Source organism: Clarias gariepinus, chromosome 23, assembly GCF_024256425.1.
Source record: "Clarias gariepinus isolate MV-2021 ecotype Netherlands chromosome 23, CGAR_prim_01v2, whole genome shotgun sequence".
Taxonomy (NCBI): Eukaryota; Metazoa; Chordata; class Actinopteri; order Siluriformes; family Clariidae; genus Clarias; species Clarias gariepinus.
In genome coordinates, this window is record NC_071122.1 from 23697501 (window position 1) to 23715439 (window position 17939).

Here is a 17939-nt window from a genome sequence, read left to right on the forward strand (position 1 = left end):
TCCACCACTTATCTCTTCCTTTTCTCTGCTTTCTTGCAGTCTTTTTCTCTACCTTCATTTCTCACTTTATTCTTCTCTCCCTCTGCCCTTTTTTCCTTTCTCTATCTCTTTCTCTTCATCTCACTAGTTTTTCCCTCGTTCATTATTCATTCTTTATTTTCTTTCTTTTCCGTTATTCTATTTCCTATTCTCGCTCTCTTTATACATCTTTTTATTTTATTTTTCTCTCTCTCCTTTATTCAGGATGGTGCGCTTACACACACACACACACACCTGCAGTCCCCCTTGTGTTTAGTCTGCCTGTTTAATTGGGGTTTTACATTTTTCCTCTCCCACAATCGCTTCCTAATCGTTGACTTGGGGCTTTTAAATAGAGATTAATGAGAGACGCAGAATCGCTTCCCCTCACACGTGTGTAAAGGCTGGTACACATTGCTGTTTTGTAGACTTATTCATGCCTCACACACCACACACACACACACACACACACACACACACCTGTACAAACATGGTCCGGCTATAGTCTCAAAGCCCTCTTCACACTTCTCTTGAACAGGTTTAGCTGGATGTGTGTGTGTGCGTGTGTGTGTGTGTGTGTGTGTGTGTGTGTGTGTGTGTGTGTGTCTGTGTGTCGCCCTGCTCATTCGTAGTTAGCCAGTCCCATGGCACTTTTTTTTTCAATGTTGTCTACATTAGTAACTTTGGTGATGAAGAGATTTAATAGATTTGTGGGCGGGGACTGGTGATGTAACAACACTTTATGCAAATGAGGCACAAAGCAAAGTGACAGCAAAAAAAAAGAGTGAGAAACACGAAAACATTTTGTTTCAATCAGGTATTCATTCATCTTTATTAAAAATGAATTCCAATTCCAAAAGCAAATCCATAAGTATTCACCCCCTTATCTGTTTAATTGCACGAATCAATGATTTTCAATATTTTAACTTCTGATGCCATTTATGGATCATGAATTATGGATTATTAACTCATTTATGGATTTTACACTGATAGTATTGGAGACTACAGTACTCATGCAACCGCAAATTGTACCATTTTTATTTATATTATTAGCTATTTAATTCATATAATTCAGATTAAATTAAAAAAATCCAGGTTGGAACATCACAGAACGTGGATATGCTCAATACGAGGGGGGTAAATATTTATGGCAGCCACCTCATATCCAAATAATGGCAAGTTAAGGTAAACCTGAGATAAAATACTGATTCGTATTATGTCTGACTTACTGATAAAATAAAAGCAGGTTTAGAGAAGCAGACTGTGTGGATCAGACGTAGCAGACACGCTGACTCAACACTGTCTAGCTCCTGAGACACACATCAGCCCAGATGTGTGGACCTACATCATGTAGACAGTGTGTGTATATGTCATGCTGAAACTTTTCTTATGATAACACCAGTGATGTTTTTACCATCTGGTCAAACACATGACACCACACACACACACACACACACACACACACACACACACACACACTCACACATCATACAGACATCAGACAACCGTCTCACTATTGTCCCTGAAACCTGAGGCTCGGGTGCAGATCGGATCCTTTATAAGCGCCGTCAGTGGGCGTGGCCAGGTGCCATCGAGTCTTTTAAACAAGTGGGTGTAAAGGGATTTCCTCTGAATGAGGTCCTTTCTATAGATGAGCAGGTGGGTTACTTTTCCACAGGTGGGCTTGTGTGTGTGTGTGTGTGTGTGTGTGTGTGTGTTTTTCATGAATGTTGCCCTTACTACAGGTCTGTATACTGGGTCTTCTTCTGCAGACAGACGGGTGGAGTTTTTAAAATGATTTTTATTTTTATTATTTCACATGTGGGTGGAGGTTTGTGCTTCCTTCTGATTGTGACCTCTTTTTGATTTATTCCTTCGGCTCGTCGCTCTAAAACATTTCACAATTCGTATTTTTTACATCATCTGCGTGTGTGTTAATGTGTTTTAGATGCCCCTGCACCTGCAGGTGCCCCAGGCCAGAGGGAGGACGAGTCGGGCAGCCGAGCTGGAGACTGTGACTGATGAGACCGGGCTACAGGTACTGTGTGCAGAACGTGGATCATGTGCTAACCATAACCTCCTGGGGATTGCCCTGTTTGAGGATTTAAAAAAAAAAAAAAAAGCTACTATCCTTTGCACCTTTCCGGTACATGGTACCACAATCATAACCCATTATGTGAGAACTGGTAATTGACATAACCTACCTCCAGATATGTGATTTTGTGATGCTTGGGTATCAGCTAAGCCGGCTCTGACGTTTCTCTGAGAATCTTCACCAACATGGGGGTGGAACCCGGGAACGCTGTCCCAGACCACGGCCTGTTGTACACCCAAGGGTCCAACAACACGCTGGATAAGTTTTGTTTGATCAAAATACTACAAGAGGCCACTATGAGAAGCCTGAAGTCTCTGAGGTCTCGTCCCTCCTACTCTACTCAAGCCAGAGGAATTCTCGCACACATGCAGAGACTTGGTCGGTTTTTTTTGTTGATCCAGAACAAACAAGAGGCTTCTCAGCTTTATTGTGTTGTACTTAAGATTGCTCAAGTTCTGTTTAAACAGTTGAGCCTCGCCACAGTTCACATCTCAGCGTGAAGCGTGCAACCGGTTTCCCTGATCACATGACCGACATATGGGAACAACCTGTGTCTATGAATTAACCCAAACCGGTTTTGGTGTAACCCCCTTTGTCTTTTTGTGTCTATGGGTACGCTAATCCTAAAATCGCAAGTAAGATTGTATGATAGAAGCGAAGGCTTAGCATATGGAACAGTTTGGATTTTTTTTTGCACAGCTTCCCAAGCCGCTCAGTCACGAGAGCTTTGTACATCACAAAGACATTCCTGTCAAACGGGTGATCTTTGCAATTCTTAGGATAGACCATAGCGAGTCCAGCTGTCAATCAGTGAGTCGGAAATGGATTATTAGAGCGGAAGCTTGCAGAAAGCAGCTAATCATCTGATGGTTAAAGGTGTTATTGTTGTTCAGGCATAAGAGCTGGGCATTACTCCAGAACACAACATCTAATTTAGAATTTAGAAACTTTCTGAGGTCCAAGTAATGCTCCATATGCATCATTTTCTCTAATTCTGCTGTAGAAATTAGAAATAAACTTCCACACAGTGATTGAGATGCAATTACTAACACTTTTATTATTATTAAAAAAAAAAAAACCTTTATATGCCTCCATACATTTTTGACTAAATGATACAAACCAGTGTTACCCAGGTTTGTATCAGACCGTCTTCTTTATTCCAGATCCGAGGCTGATCAGAGCCTGGCTCGCTTCCTCTGAAGATCTATCAGGGTTCTGAGTTTCAAGCTTCTGTGAATCAGGAGTTTTAATCCTAGCTAAAGGTTATCCTGTACATCACATCTGGACCGTTAGACAGGCTTCAGCATTGAGTGATTGTTTTTAATGATGTCTCAGTGTCCTGGTTCAGGCACGTTGGTACAAGCTTACAGCAAAGCATGGACCCCGTTTCCAAAAAGCTGTCAGATGGATCAGTCTGTAAGATGCCTAAAGCACCCTGGGATTGGACGGCATCCAGCGGACGTTTTACTGTAGCGGGTTATCCAGCTGCTGCTTTTGACAGGGACATGCACGGGTGGTTGGCGTCAGAAGGCTGAGCGATTACTGTTCGCATAATAACACTTGACTTCACAGCATTGTAGAACTTTATACAGGAGATGTTTGAAGTTACTGGGATCTCCAGGGGAAAAAGGGCTCCCTAGATCCCAACAATTAGTTGGGTTTTAAGGACCACAGAAACTTCAAAATAGTGCATATGACTCCAGGACCACTCCAGACCCAAGTGCTAGTAAGTTGAAGAACCAATATTTTACCCCATTGTTCTAGACCTCAGTCTTGGCAAGTTTTACCACCCATCAACCTCAGACCCATATCCTATCAAGCCGAGGAAAAACACCACGTCAGGTGTTGCAGAAACCCTAATGTTGTATAACGTTGTCATATAGTCGTATTAGGTCGTCCACCCAAAATTGAACATTGGGATGGCATTAACTTTAAAAGTTAGACTGCCTTCGATAAACTGACGTTACTATACTACTGAATGATTGACTCCAATACAATGTTGCAAATTCAACCTCAAAACAACCAATTATCAACATTTACGTAACTGTTTGTCCATCCATTCGCACATGGCCCAACCATGTATACATTTGCAGTTTGTTCATTTTATAAATGAAATTCCAATTGTACAACTGGAGGAACACAACAGGTTCGAGTCTCGCTCAGGTCATCAGCTTGGCTGCTGAAAGAAATCCTGAAAATAATATAAAATTATGTGTGTGTGTGAGAGCATTTTGCATTGCTCCAATGTCATTTCATTAATTTCTGTTTATGGTAATAACTTAACTTTAACTTTTAAGTTTTTTTTTTTTATGTTTGTGACGTTTCCAAAATACCAGCACAACGTTTTAACAACAACGGAAAAAAAAAGGTGAAAATGCACCTAAACTGCTGGTTTTTCATTCAGGACACCTGACATTCCCTGTTTTGTATTTTTTTGTCACAGGAGTACATCTTCCGTTTGGAGCCAGGCAACGAGGATTCTGGGAAAGGAAAGTGTCCGTACGATCCCAAACTGAACAGCGTCTCTGCTTTGATCAGTGAGTATCGTCACTTGTGTCTTTGTCCCTCTGGTTTTATGCTAACAAGATTACAAAAACAACTGTCTCCTGACGGAGCTCATTTTAAACGTTCCTTTGGATCGATCTAGCTTTGCGTTTTATGTTTTATTGCCGATCTGCCGCGAGGGAATGTAAGATTGTGATTTTTTCCCAGTGCAGCGTCCGCGGCTGTTTTTCTCATGAGACCCGATATTTCTTTGCCAACATGAAGCTGAAGATGGAGAAAACAAAATCGAAGTCCCATTTGTTTCCATTTGCTGCACATTTTATTGTAATGATCCATTTTGTGGTGTCTTAGTGACTCATAATTGGAAATTTAGATGTTAAAAGGGCAGAGTATTAAAAACAGACCAGCCACTGAAGCAGATTAAATCCTTATATGTGCAGTAATAATGTGCCTGAGACTGCACATGGACATAAGATGAATCACGGACATGATCATTATCATGTAGGACAGTTAGTTTTTAGTTTGCAGTGGCTTCCTACGCCTGGACTCCTGGATTTCATTTTAATTCAGGTCGTGAGGTCGTGAAACCTGGAAGTCTGAGCTTCGTTTAAACAACTGCAGGGCCACGTAGGCAACATGCGCGACTCAGATTTCATTTCACTGGACAGGTGAGACAGTTAAAGTGAGAGACACTCGTGTTGAGTGAGGTGTAAATATCGTGTCGAGAGCTTCTACGTTAACACTCATGTACAGGAACGCCAGCGTTTACACCGTTACACGAGGATCAAACCTCTGGTGGACTAAAAGCTTTAAACGTCTTTAACACAAGGGATAGGGTCCGTCCACATGTCGACCACACGTCCACCCCGGAGATATATATTTGTAATTGACGCCTGGGGTGAAGGACCTTGCTCAAGCGTCCAACAGTGGCAGCTCAGAAGCGTCGGGACTTGAATGGGGGACCAACACCTTAACCACTAAACTACCCCTGCTCACCTTTAACACACAGTTCCTTCTTAACTCATTTTCACTTAACTCACGCTCAACGGTACAAGAAGAAATATTAGCGCCCACAGGCGCTGCAGGATATTGATTACCGCCACCCTATATACTGTATTATGGGATGTGGTTTCCTCTTTCTAATGCTCTGGGATTTCATTACCTATTCACATCCTTTTTAAATCCTGAGCGTCCGTATAACACACTGCCTACACACACGCAAGCGTTCATGTGTCACGTGGAAGCTCATGTTTAGTATTTCAGAGAGATAACGTCATTATATATCGACATAAATCATTACAGCTTAGGCAGCTTCTTGGCCATGATTTAAACCGATCCCACTAAACCCCCTGCCAGCTACAGCCGAGGACGCTTGCTCTTCTCACATATCATGTGCAGAACTTGTTCGCTTGCATGCACTAAGGGCATGTGTTCACGTAGGTTGATTAAAAAAAAAAAAAAACACGTCATGATACAGTTATTCTGTTTGGCTATGCTTTCAGAAGTCGATGAAGGTTATCGCTGTGCGTTTCTAGCCAGAAGGAAGAAGGGTTAAAGGTCAGACAAAGGGAACACGACCCGCTCCGGCTGCCTGCCAGAGACCGTGGGTGCCGTCGTATCACAGTGACAGCGAGCGTGACTAAACCTATAAATCTGCTCTCCCTCTCTCTCTCTCTCTCTCTCGCAGACGGAGAGCTGTACGCAGGCGTGTACATCGACTTCATGGGAACAGACTCTGCTATTTTCCGAACGCTGGGAAAAAACACGGCCATGCGCACGGACCAGTACAACTCCAGATGGCTGAATGGTACAAACATTAAACCGGTCCAGCACTAACAGTGCATGACTTAGCATAAATGAAGGTTCCATCCGACCCGACTGCTTTATGAGTTCATTAAGAAAATAGTTACATTAGAAAGCTAGAACTCTTAACCAGCCCAAAAAAAAAAGAATGAACCCCTTTACTTTTCAGAGTGCATGAATAATTTTCATTCTGTCTTGGCCAGACCCTTCGTTTGTGCACGTGCACCTCATCCCAGATAGTGCAGAGAAAAACGACGACAAGCTCTACTTCTTCTTTCGCGAAAAGTCTTTGGAGATGGGCCAGAGTCCTAAATCAGAGTCACGCATCGGACGCATCTGCCTGGTGAGTCCACCCCCCCTCCCTCCTATCTGCTTCCTACTCCTTAACCTCTCGAGACCTGAATAGTCTCATATGAGGACGTGACATTTATCTCCCAACGTCATTGTCTATACAGTGGAACCTTAGATTAAGAGCATAATTGTTTCCGGAACCAGGCTTGTATTCCAAAACACTCGTAAACCAAATAGAATTTTCCTATTAGAAATAATGGAGACTCAAATAATCTGTTCCACAGCCCAAACAAATAAATACATTAAAATAATTAACACAAAATATACAGTAAAAATAAAACAAATTAACCTGCACTTTATCCTTGAGAAAAAGTAAAAATAAAACCAGACACATAAGTGTTTCCGTTTGTGCGCGTTGCTGCTGTGTGTGTGTGTGTGTGTGTGTGTGTGTGTGTGAATCTAAAGTAAGGAGCCCCTCCCCCTCTCCCCCTTCTTGTCTTACACAGTTACCCTTCCTCCACTCTTTTCACACACACACACACGCGTGCACACAATGGAAACACTATCGGAAAAATTAACAAGAAATCTCTCTAATGACACTCGATTGAGCGAAACACTAACAGAATCACTGCTGTAAAGTGCGCACACAGACACAAAGATCAGGCTGATACAGAGAGAGAAAATGGATCTTTAAACCTCTCTAATTAAACTTTTTGATTGGTTTTATTAGAGAGGTTGTGATCACGTGACACTCGGTGTCAAAACAGAAAGCACATGCGTGATACATGATAATCGGTACTCATAAACCAAGACATGTTCGTTTTAAGTCAAAAATTATTAAAATCTTTGCTCGTCTTGCGGAACACTCACAAACCGCCTTACTCGCAATCTGAGGTTTCACTGTATATCCCTGGATAATCCTCCTATAAGGCTTGTTAATGGTAATTTTTTCTGTTTGAGGACGGCTATTGAGTTCATATTTATCAGGTGCTAATGAAGAGAAACGAGAGAGAATAAAATGTACATAACATTGCAAGTTTATACTAGAAATACAGTGCCTAGCAAAAGTATTCATACCCCTTGAACTTTTCCACATTTTGTCACGTTAAAACTACAAATGTATTGGTTTAATTTTGGTACATCATTGTGAAGTGGAAGGAAAATTATAAATGGTTTTCAAAAAGTCTTTTACAAATAAAAATCTGAAAAATGTGGTGTGCAGCCCGCTTTACCCGGATACCACTTACTAAAAACCAATACAAGCACTTGCCTTCAGAAGGCCCCTAATTTTACAGTTGAAAAACCATGTATCATTATCTTTCTACTTCACAACTGGATGCCATTTTGTGTTCAAAAAAATGGTTGTGACATGGAAAAGTTCAAGGGGTATGAATACTTTTGCAAGGCACTATACTATAGGGGGAAAAATCGATTCAGTGATTTCCTTCGCTAGTGTATACTGTATAAACACCTTTTGGCTAAAGGTGGACATAGAGAAAAGTACTAGTTGTGGTTGGAGTATCATTATGAAACAGTACAAGAGAAACACTTATCAATGACCAACATATACAAGTGTGACCAAATCCAGATTGTTTAAAGAAACGGTTTTGTCTTTCACACCTTAGTGAATTATTCTGAGCTGAAACTCTTGCGTCTTTGCTATTTTTTGCCACCAAAGTGCCCAAATTCTTAGAAATCTAACCCCGCTTGTGGACAAAGGTACCGTCTGTCCATGCTAACCCTAACCCCGTGACCCGTTTGAACTTTCAGCTTAGTCATCCTATCCTCACCCTGAGCTTAAAGTCTTACGGTGCAGAGGCATTAATAAGGACATGCCAGCGTGAGCTTTAATTTAGTGCCGCTCCAGCAGGCAATCCCAAACGTGAAGCTGCACCGCGGCGCCTTAATGAAACCGCAGCATGCTGGGTAATTGAGCGGAAAAGTTAAAACAAGCGCAGTGAGCGCTTCGAGCCATGAGGTCTGTCTTATTCACAGTCAGAGACTATTGTTTATCTTTAGGATCAGGGTTTTGTGTGCATATGTGTGTGTGCGTGTTAATGCATTAGCGAGCGTGCATGCATGACCTTGAATTCGCGAACATTCTGAATTTTGTTTATGAGTGAAGGTCAGTCAGTGACCCCGCCTTCTCCCAAATGCACACACACATACACACACACTCGTTCACGCTCTACTTTATTATTACCCCCCAGAGACTCTCTCTCCGTCTCACATCTGCTTGGTCGTCTTCCTATTCACTAAGCGTCATTAAGTTCCAAACAAAAACGGTCGACCTGTAATCAGCAGAAATTCAGTATTAAATATCGCATTAGTTTAGTGATCATTAATATGATACGTTTTTCCGTAAGGAGGGGTTAGGTGGGGTCTCGAGTGGTAACAGAAAGCCTTTGTATCTGAGGAGTTTACGCTTTCGTGGTTTCGCTGTAACGTGACACATGACGTTGGTTTTTTGTTCTGTTGACTTCAAAAGGAAGAAAAATACAAGACTGTTGAAAAGAAAAAAAAACTGTTTATAGTCGCTCTAACGCAAGCCGTAGGCATAACTATGAATGAAAGAATGGATGAATGGATGAATGAATGAAAAGAAGCGTGTAAGGGCTTAAACAATATTGATGGGAGTGCATTAACATGATGTATAAACCTTAACATCCTTTTACGTAACTCTCGGATGGGATTTTGTACTCCATGTGAAATATGCTCGCGTCCAGCTGTTAGCGTGATAAACGCGTGCAGAGAAAGCTGATTAGCCAAGATCCTATATTTATGGTATGTGACCCAGATGTCACACTCGCAGTACATCAGGGTTTAAGACAACACGCTCTAGAGGTTGCATTACCGGATATTCTAGGAACCTCATTTATTACTCACTCCAGCTTGCTTTCTTCCCACTTTTTGCATTTGTTCCTTATATTTATCTTATAGTGCCTTGATATGTAGCACTTTTTCTCAGCTTTCATCTCCCTCTCTCTGGGGTTTGGCTGACTCTGGAAGCAGATGGGAGGTTTTGCAGTAAAAGTGGACGGTGTGTTTATGACCCTGTCTCACCAGCGCTCCCTTTCCCTTTCCTTCCTTTCTCTCGGGACACGAGGCGGTGTTTGTGGTCCGCGTGTAGCCGGCGATGTATACAACACACCAACCTGTGTTTACATTCAGAGGAGGTTGCTATTCAAGGCCTAAATTGATCTTGTGTGGCTGTGTGTGTGCACATGTGTGTTCTCAGAACGATGATGGTGGTCACTGCTGCCTGGTGAACAAGTGGAGCACGTTCCTCAAAGCGCGCCTCATCTGCTCTGTCCCAGGGGCCGACGGAGTCGAAACGCACTTCGACGAGCTGAGTAAGTCTCTGTTTTGGTCCACTTTCTTTTTCTATATGGTTCTTTAATTGGCTGTTTATTTCTGTAACTTTTTCTCTGTATTAATGACCATGCTTTCATACAAGCGACAAACAAGTTATAATTAAGCTGTTCAGTTTAGGGCATTGATCAAGCAGATCAGGTAAGGGCACGGAGAAAGGAGGTTGAGTATGGGCATGTGGAAAGCAGGTCAGAACATGGCATTGGGGTAAGTTGAGAAAGCAGATCGGGTGAAGCCACAGACGGGTTAGATTGGGCAGATAAGGAATGACACCGGGGCAGACTTTGGGGTATTCTGTGACGTTCAGGTGGGGAGACATGTGGTGCACAGATAGTGAAATTGGAGGTGGGGAGGGGTTTGTGGTTGAAGGTAAATTAATGACATGTGGTACACAGATCAAGTAACAGCATGGAGGGTGCAACTATCCTGGGGATGTGGATCAGATAAGGACAGGGTTGATGCAGATCAGGAAATTCCAACATACTCAAAGTCTTTTATTCTACCTCTGTACATCGTTTTATGTCACTCTCCTTCTCTTCAACATTTCTTTTCTCTCTCTCTCGCTCTCTCTTTTGTTCTCTGTGTTTTTCTTTCCTCACCCAATTCTAATAAAGAGTAGTGCACTTTCTTGGTACTGCTTTGGCCTTTGGAGGTGATTAGCTTCTCCACTCAGAGCTTATAAACCAGTTTCACTAGTAGTTAGCAGGAGCTCAGGCATGCAGGGGATTTAGGTGTGTGTTGTACGGGGCTGCTTTAATAAGACCATAAAGCCGCAGTGCAGTACGACATCTACTAATGAACAGCCTCATGCTGGCCATCCAGACAAAAGCCTGTGCTTGTGTGTGTGTGTGTGTGTGTGTGTGTGTGTTGCTTGTTAGTCGCTTGTTAGTGCAATGTGACAGCTCAGGTGACTCCAGATCCAGATCTAAAGATCACACACACACACACAGAAGAAAAGAACAAACCAGTCATTATTGAATACATTCGGGAAGAAGAGACAGGAAAAGGAAGAAATCTACATACAGCGAGAGGAAAAAGAAAAGAGCTTGAAGTCTTGGGAGGAACCAACGCTGGATTATTTTACATAGCGTCTTGTCTGGAAATTTTAGCTTATACTGCATTTATGATAAGCAGTAAGGTCTCCAGAATACCAGCGCATTTCAGTGAAATGAATATATTGGATTGATTGATCATCACACAGAAACCCAAAGAGCCCAGAGCCGAGACGGCGCTCTCCGACACCCTGCGAGATGTTTTTGAGCACGAGTGTAAAGAGGAGTGTGTGCACTATGTGATGGAACGTGGCCTGCAGCTACTCTCCCTCGTGTGTGTGTGTGTGTGTGTGTGTGTGTGTATACCCCACCGGGCAAGGACATTAAGAGATTATGGGAGTTTTCACAGGTGGAGTGCGTTAAAGCCCTGGCAGGTTCATCCCCAATGAGCGAGCGCTCGCTGAGGTAAACCCGGCCTTGTCTCATTTCACAGAACGCATTGCAGCGCCGACTTAAAGGGGGTCAACGTCATAAACATAAGAGAGGAGAAGAATTATTATCAGACGGACGGGCCAAGAAATGTTGCACTAATGTGGAGAGATGATCTGAGTGATGAGAGTGAAGCCATGCGAGTGTGTGAACACTGATAACACAGAGGGAGAGAGAGAGAGAGAGAGAGGATGGATGAGCTGAAGAAAGTAATGTGTACCACATGCGGGATCTGTTTTCCGTGACCTTCACTGCAGGGTTTAAAGAGCATTTCTTAAGTTTCTTGAGAGACTTTGATGTATGACCAGATGTCAGAATGTATGAAATATATATTTAAAGCAGCCAGTGATTGAGTGTGAATAACTACCACGCCTCTTTTCCTACGACTGACGGATACAGAGGCCACACTGCCTTCTCTGAGACTGACATATACAGAGACCACGCCTCCTTTACTGTGACTGACAGATACGGAGACCACGCCTCTTTTTCAGTGACTGACAGATATAGAGGCCACGCCTTCTTCACTGTGAGTGACAGATACACAGGCTACAGCTCCTTTTTGTGACTGACAGATACAGAGGCCACACCTCCATCACTATGATTGACAAATATGCAGACCATGCCTCCTTCTTGTGACTGACAGATACAGAGGCCACACCTCCGTCACTGTGACTGACAGATACAGAGGCCACACCTCCTTCTTGTGACTGACAGATACAGATGCCACGCCTTCTACACTGTGACTGACAGATATGCAGACCATGCCTCCTTCACTGTGACTGACAGATACAGAGGCCACACCTCCTTTACTGTGACTGACAGATACAGAGGCCACACCTCCTTCTTGTGAATGAGAGATACAGAGGCCACGCCTCCTTTATAATGACTGTGTGAGTGAGTGAGTGAGTGTGTGTGTGTGTGTGTGTGTGTGTGTGTGTGTGTGTGTGTGTGTGTGTGTGTGTGTGTGTGTCTGTGTGAGTGTGTGTGTGTGTGTGCTGGATGGAAGTGTTTTAATGATCGTGTTTTCACACCAACATTCAACCTGACATGCCATGTTTATATGTATATATATATATATATATGTGTGTGTGTGTGTGTGTGTGTCTCACTGGGAATATTAATCTCAGTATGTGTTTCAAGTGTTTGATGATTTCATTCATGATGCAGTTTTCACACCTCGCTTTAGAAACGAACACGTCCTGAACACACAGCTCTCTCACTCTTTCTTGTCCCTTTTACTCAAACCTTCTTTCGAACTTTATCACTTTCTCTTACTCAATTTCTCGCATTTCTCTCTCTGTTTTTGATCTGCTAAGGCATGTTATGGTGGCTCACTCCTTATATAAATGTGTATTATACACACACACACACACACACATTCCTTAGTCATTAGGGAGTTTTATCCCTTTATATGTGAGTGATTTAAGACCTGCAAATATTAGTGTGCGCTTGCTGAGGAATGTGTGCGCCTGCACATGTGTGTGTGTGTGTGTGTGTGTGTGTGTGTGCGTGCATGTGTTTCCAGCTCTTACACTAACACTATGTGTATGTATGTGTGTTTTAGGAGACGTGTACATACAACCAACACAGGACACCAAGAACCCGGTCATCTATGGAGTCTTCTCTGTCTCTGGGTGAGTGTGTGTGTTTGTGTGTGTGAAACCGTGTATCTTTAAAGGACATCTTTTTATATGTGCACATGGCTCTTTTCTTTTTTTAATTAATCCAAAGTGGTGTGTGCCTTACACAACACTACAAAGCCTGAAACAGAAAGTGGCTGTCGTTGTGCCGCTCTGTTTTTCCTCTGTATTCATGGATAGCAAGGGAGAACTTCAAGAACCTAATTTTTCTTTCTGTGCTCCTGTGTCCGCACAGCTCGGTGTTTAAAGGCTCAGCGGTGTGTGTTTACTCCATGGCCGATGTTCGGATGGTATTTAACGGACCGTTCTCACACAAGGAGGGTCCGAACTACCAGTGGGTGGCGTACACGGGAAAAATCCCCTACCCACGACCAGGAACGGTAAGACATGCAGAACCTCAACATGCTTCTTACTAGAAAACATCAAACTGCTTTATCTTGTTATTATTTACCCCACTTTAAACAACAAATTACAACAAATTAATACACACGGTGTTCCTCAGGTGTCAGTACTAGGACCTTTTTTAGTTAAAAAAAAAACTGCTTAATATTAGCACCCTGGACAATACAGTAGTTCTAAAATTTGTCCCTTGTAAAGCAACCAAAGATGAAATCTACACCAGGTTATTTCTTTACATTTATGTGTCACTTAGAACACTTTTAAAACTGAAAAAATATTCAGGTGTTAGTTATCCTCCCTTTGCTGATCAAATATCCTCCCATGGAAACTCATTGATCCTTTTAATTGTACACTTGTACACTGGTCTAGCATGATACTGTAGCTCCTTGCTAATCCCTCCGTCTTTCCTCAGTGTCCTGGAGGAACCTTCACCCCCAACATGAAGTCCACCAAGGATTACCCGGACGAGGTCATCAACTTCATGCGCAACCACCCAACCATGTACAACTCGGTGTACCCCGTCCACAAGCGCCCTCTGGTGGTCCGGACAAATGTTGACTACGAGTTCACCACCATTGCAGTTGACCAGGTGACGGCGGCCGATGGAAGCTACGAGGTCCTCTTCCTGGGAACAGGTGGGTCTGTAGCAAGGGAACACCCTGGACTTTTACTTGTGTGCTTCCAGCACTTGGGTGTATCAGTGATTTGCTATTCCATCCTGTACGAATGCAACCTTCCAGTCACATCGTACCTTGTTTCAAGAGTGTGACCGTGGCCTTACCTACATCGCATGCTGAAAGATGAGTAGAGCACGAAGAGCTGTTAAAACAGGCATGGACAAAAGGCAGGATTTAAGCAGGAGAGGCGCGCAAATGCTTGAAAAGCTAAAAGGAACGAAAGAAAGAAAGAGAGAGACAGATCTATTTGAAAGCCATAATCAAGAGGGGATCAGCATAATCTGACCTCGGAGTAGCCGCGGTTTCAGTTTGCGGTTTTACAAGGCACTCAGCTCCACTGAGACAAAAGAAACATGACTAAAAGGGAAGATAATATCGACTAAAAAGGGATCTTAGTAGGAGCTTACCTTAAAGGTCACGACTCCCCATGCTAAATTAGTGTTTTAGATTACAGTGGAGCAGGACGAGGTGGAACTTAATAGCTTCCAGTTAACAATAAAGCCTCTTACGCTTTAAGAGGAGAGCTCCATAATCCCCATTTTGTTACAATTCTGTCAGCGGTAGTGTTGTAGTGTTGTAGTGTCGCCCTGTGTTGTTGCGCTGCCAAGCGCTGTGTCCTGTCATGGACCCTGCTGATAGATCACATGCACTGATCTGAGAACAGTTACGACGCAGCTATAGAAATAAAAATGTCAAAAGGAAAGAGTCCACTGGTGGAGTCTGATTCCAGTTCAGTACCAGTGACATTTAAAAGAGTCTGGTCACTGGTACTCATTAATGTGATAATGAGTGTGTGTTGAGTGCATGTTGAGTGTGTGTAACGGTTCTGACCATGTTGTGTTGCAGACAAAGGGACGGTACAGAAGGTGATTGTTTTGCCCAGAGACGACCTGCAGACCGAGGAGCTTATCCTCGAGGAGGTTGAGGTGTTTAAGGTGAACTTTTTCTTCTTACCTTGGTCCTTCTTTCATTCTCTTTTATCCTCTTTGTGTCTTTCTTAGTTTTCTTTGTCACTTTTATACTCTGTTCATTTATTTGTCTGTCCCTTTGTTTGTTTGTTTCTTTCTTTCGTACATTTCTTTTATCATACATGTCTCTAAACATAACTCTCTCGCTCTCGCTCTCTCTCTTGCACTTTCAGGTCCCGACTCCTATTACGACCATGAAGATTTCATCCAAAAGGGTAAGGCCCCTCTCTCAACCCTTTTCTCCTACTCTCTCTTTCTCTCTTTTTATCTCTATTCCTCCTGAACCGCTCTTAAACCCCGGTGTTCCACACAAAAAGTGTAGAGCAAAGCTCGGACAGAAACACATGCGGAACAGATTTATCTAAACCTCGGGCTCCAGGCTTACGCTCGATCCATCTTCTGTGCGTGGCCATAACTCAGAAGCCCCTCTGGTGTTTTAGAGTAACGACACGGAGCCGCAGCACTGACACCACGCATTCATAAAACCGTGACGAGTTCAGCGTGTTCTCTGCATGCTCTTTTATTATCGTCAAGTTCTCGGGTTGAACTTTGGCCAAATTAGACCAGTCGGCTCAGGGCATGATTCTTGGGGTTCTTAACCCTAAGACGGTACTGCAGTCTTGACGCGGTCGTGATGCTGACTTGTTGTTTTTTTTGTCTGTGTTGTTTACAGCAACAGCTGTACGTGGCGTCAGTGGTGGGCGTGACCCAGCTCGCTCTGCACAGGTGTGACGTGTACGGCGAGGTGTGTGCTGACTGCTGCCTGGCCCGAGACCCGTACTGCGCCTGGGACGGCAAATCCTGCACCCGCTACTCAGCCTCGCACAAGAGGTGAGTGTAACCCACACACACACGGAGACGACATCTATTAACAGACGCCAACGTAATAGTTAACGCCATCATTAAATCTTCAAAATGCAACCATTCCCTTCTCGTCACACACTCCTTTACACACAATCGTTCCTGGAAAACAAAACTGACTCATGCTCGAGTCTTCGCCTGCACTTAGGGTTTGAGATACTCCTGACATTTTTATTCGACTGCAGACTGGAATAAAATATAAATCAGTTTTATACACTGCCTGCCTTTCAGACGCAGTCGGAGACAGGACGTTAAATACGGCAACCCGATGCGGCAATGCCGTGGCTACAACTCCAACGGTGAGCCCCCACGACGTCACACTCAACAGCTACAACCTGGTTTAGTGCTCAGAGACACCACACACACTAAAGCTGTTCATCATGACCTGCTGTGTAAACTTAATCTATTAAAACACTGGGCATCAATACATCACTTATCAACACTTCACCAGTACTTATAGAGCTTAATGTAGTTTTTGTGTGTGTGTGTGTGTGTGTGTGTGTGTGTGTGTGTGTGTGTGTGTGTGTGTAGTCAATAAGAACACTCTGGAGATGGTGCAGTATGGTGTGGAGAGCAGCAGCACGTTTCTGGAGTGTCAGGCCAGATCTCCGCACGCCGCCATCAAATGGCACTTCCACAAAGATAACAGTGACCGGAAAAGAGAGGTATGTCTGTACACACACACACACACACACACTCTGTTACAACATGGACATCAATGTAAAATTATTAATCTCTCTCTCTCCCTTTGTCTCAGATTCGTTCAGACGGCCGCGTGCTGAAGACGGATCAGGGATTGCTCCTCCGATCTCTGCAGCCCTCCGACTCGGGCGTGTACGTCTGCACAGGCACCGAGAAAAACTTCAAACACACGCTGATGAAGCTGCAGCTAGTGGTGCTGTCGAGCCAGGCGGTGAACAGCGTGCTCCTGGAGAGCGGCTCGCGGCCTCAGGCGAGCGCGTGGACCCCCAGCGCGGGCCAGTACCGAGAGCTTCTCAGCATCCTGAGCCAACCCGAGATGGGCCTCATCAACCAGTACTGCCACGACTACTGGCAGCTCGGGGACACGCACCGAGACAGCGGCAGCGTCAAACCCAGCGAACTCAATGAGCAGAAGAAGCCGCGCAACCGCAGGCATCATGGCAAAGAGCACGAGGACGAGGAGGAGACATGAGGACCTCCATTACGCCTGCAGAGACTCTATCCTGAGCGTGATGGGGGGGTCGGGGGGGGGGGGGGGGTGACGCACGACGTTTCCGAACTTTTGCCAGATGAGAAGAACAGATGTCCCAGATGTTATAATGCATAAAGAATATCATACACAGTATTTATTGTAGGTTGTAAATAGTATAATTCTGTGGATTTCTTTGTACGTAAATAGGAAAAAAAAAAAAAAGAATGCTCCCTCCTCCTGTATAGGGCGGATATTATTGTTATATCATTTTTATTGTCGTTAACGAGGAACAAAAAAATAATATTTGGGGCATTGATGGGCGTTTTCATCTCGACTTGAGTGTTCTGGGGTGGGAGGGGGTGGGGGGCAGGACCGTGCTGTCTGCAGGAACACGACAAGAGACTTTATTTCCTGACAGACTGAGAAGGAAGACTCATCAGCGCATCATTCATACAGTCTTCCCTTATTTGTGAGCTCATCATATATATATATATATATATATATACATAAGGTCCTGCGGATTGCACAAATGTTCGAACTAAAAGAAAGGAAGAGAGAAGGAGCAGGGTGTGATGAGCGATGAGTGATGATCCGTCGCTCACAGCACAGTCGCTCGAATCGCTTCACAGACTCCATCCCGGACTTACGGATGACA

At 43.8% G+C, this 17939-nt stretch overlaps 1 protein-coding gene across 2 annotated transcripts in view; it reads left to right on the forward strand.

The window, feature by feature from the left end:
* sema3fb (sema domain, immunoglobulin domain (Ig), short basic domain, secreted, (semaphorin) 3Fb) overlaps window positions 1-17327 on the forward strand; it is a 49844-nt gene extending 32517 nt beyond the window's left edge. For both annotated transcript variants that reach the window (XM_053484103.1, XM_053484104.1), the window contains 14 exons: window positions 1967-2056; window positions 4557-4650; window positions 6306-6425; window positions 6625-6764; window positions 9951-10065; window positions 13130-13199; window positions 13441-13585; window positions 14017-14239; window positions 15128-15216; window positions 15423-15464; window positions 15923-16080; window positions 16342-16409; window positions 16642-16775; window positions 16868-17327. In XM_053484103.1, the coding sequence (XP_053340078.1) occupies window positions 1967-2056; window positions 4557-4650; window positions 6306-6425; window positions 6625-6764; window positions 9951-10065; window positions 13130-13199; window positions 13441-13585; window positions 14017-14239; window positions 15128-15216; window positions 15423-15464; window positions 15923-16080; window positions 16342-16409; window positions 16642-16775; window positions 16868-17284 (1905 nt within the window). In that variant the 3' untranslated portion in view covers window positions 17285-17327. The remainder of the gene's footprint in view (window positions 1-1966; window positions 2057-4556; window positions 4651-6305; window positions 6426-6624; window positions 6765-9950; window positions 10066-13129; window positions 13200-13440; window positions 13586-14016; window positions 14240-15127; window positions 15217-15422; window positions 15465-15922; window positions 16081-16341; window positions 16410-16641; window positions 16776-16867) is intronic.
* Window positions 17328-17939: the final 612 nt, after the last annotated feature.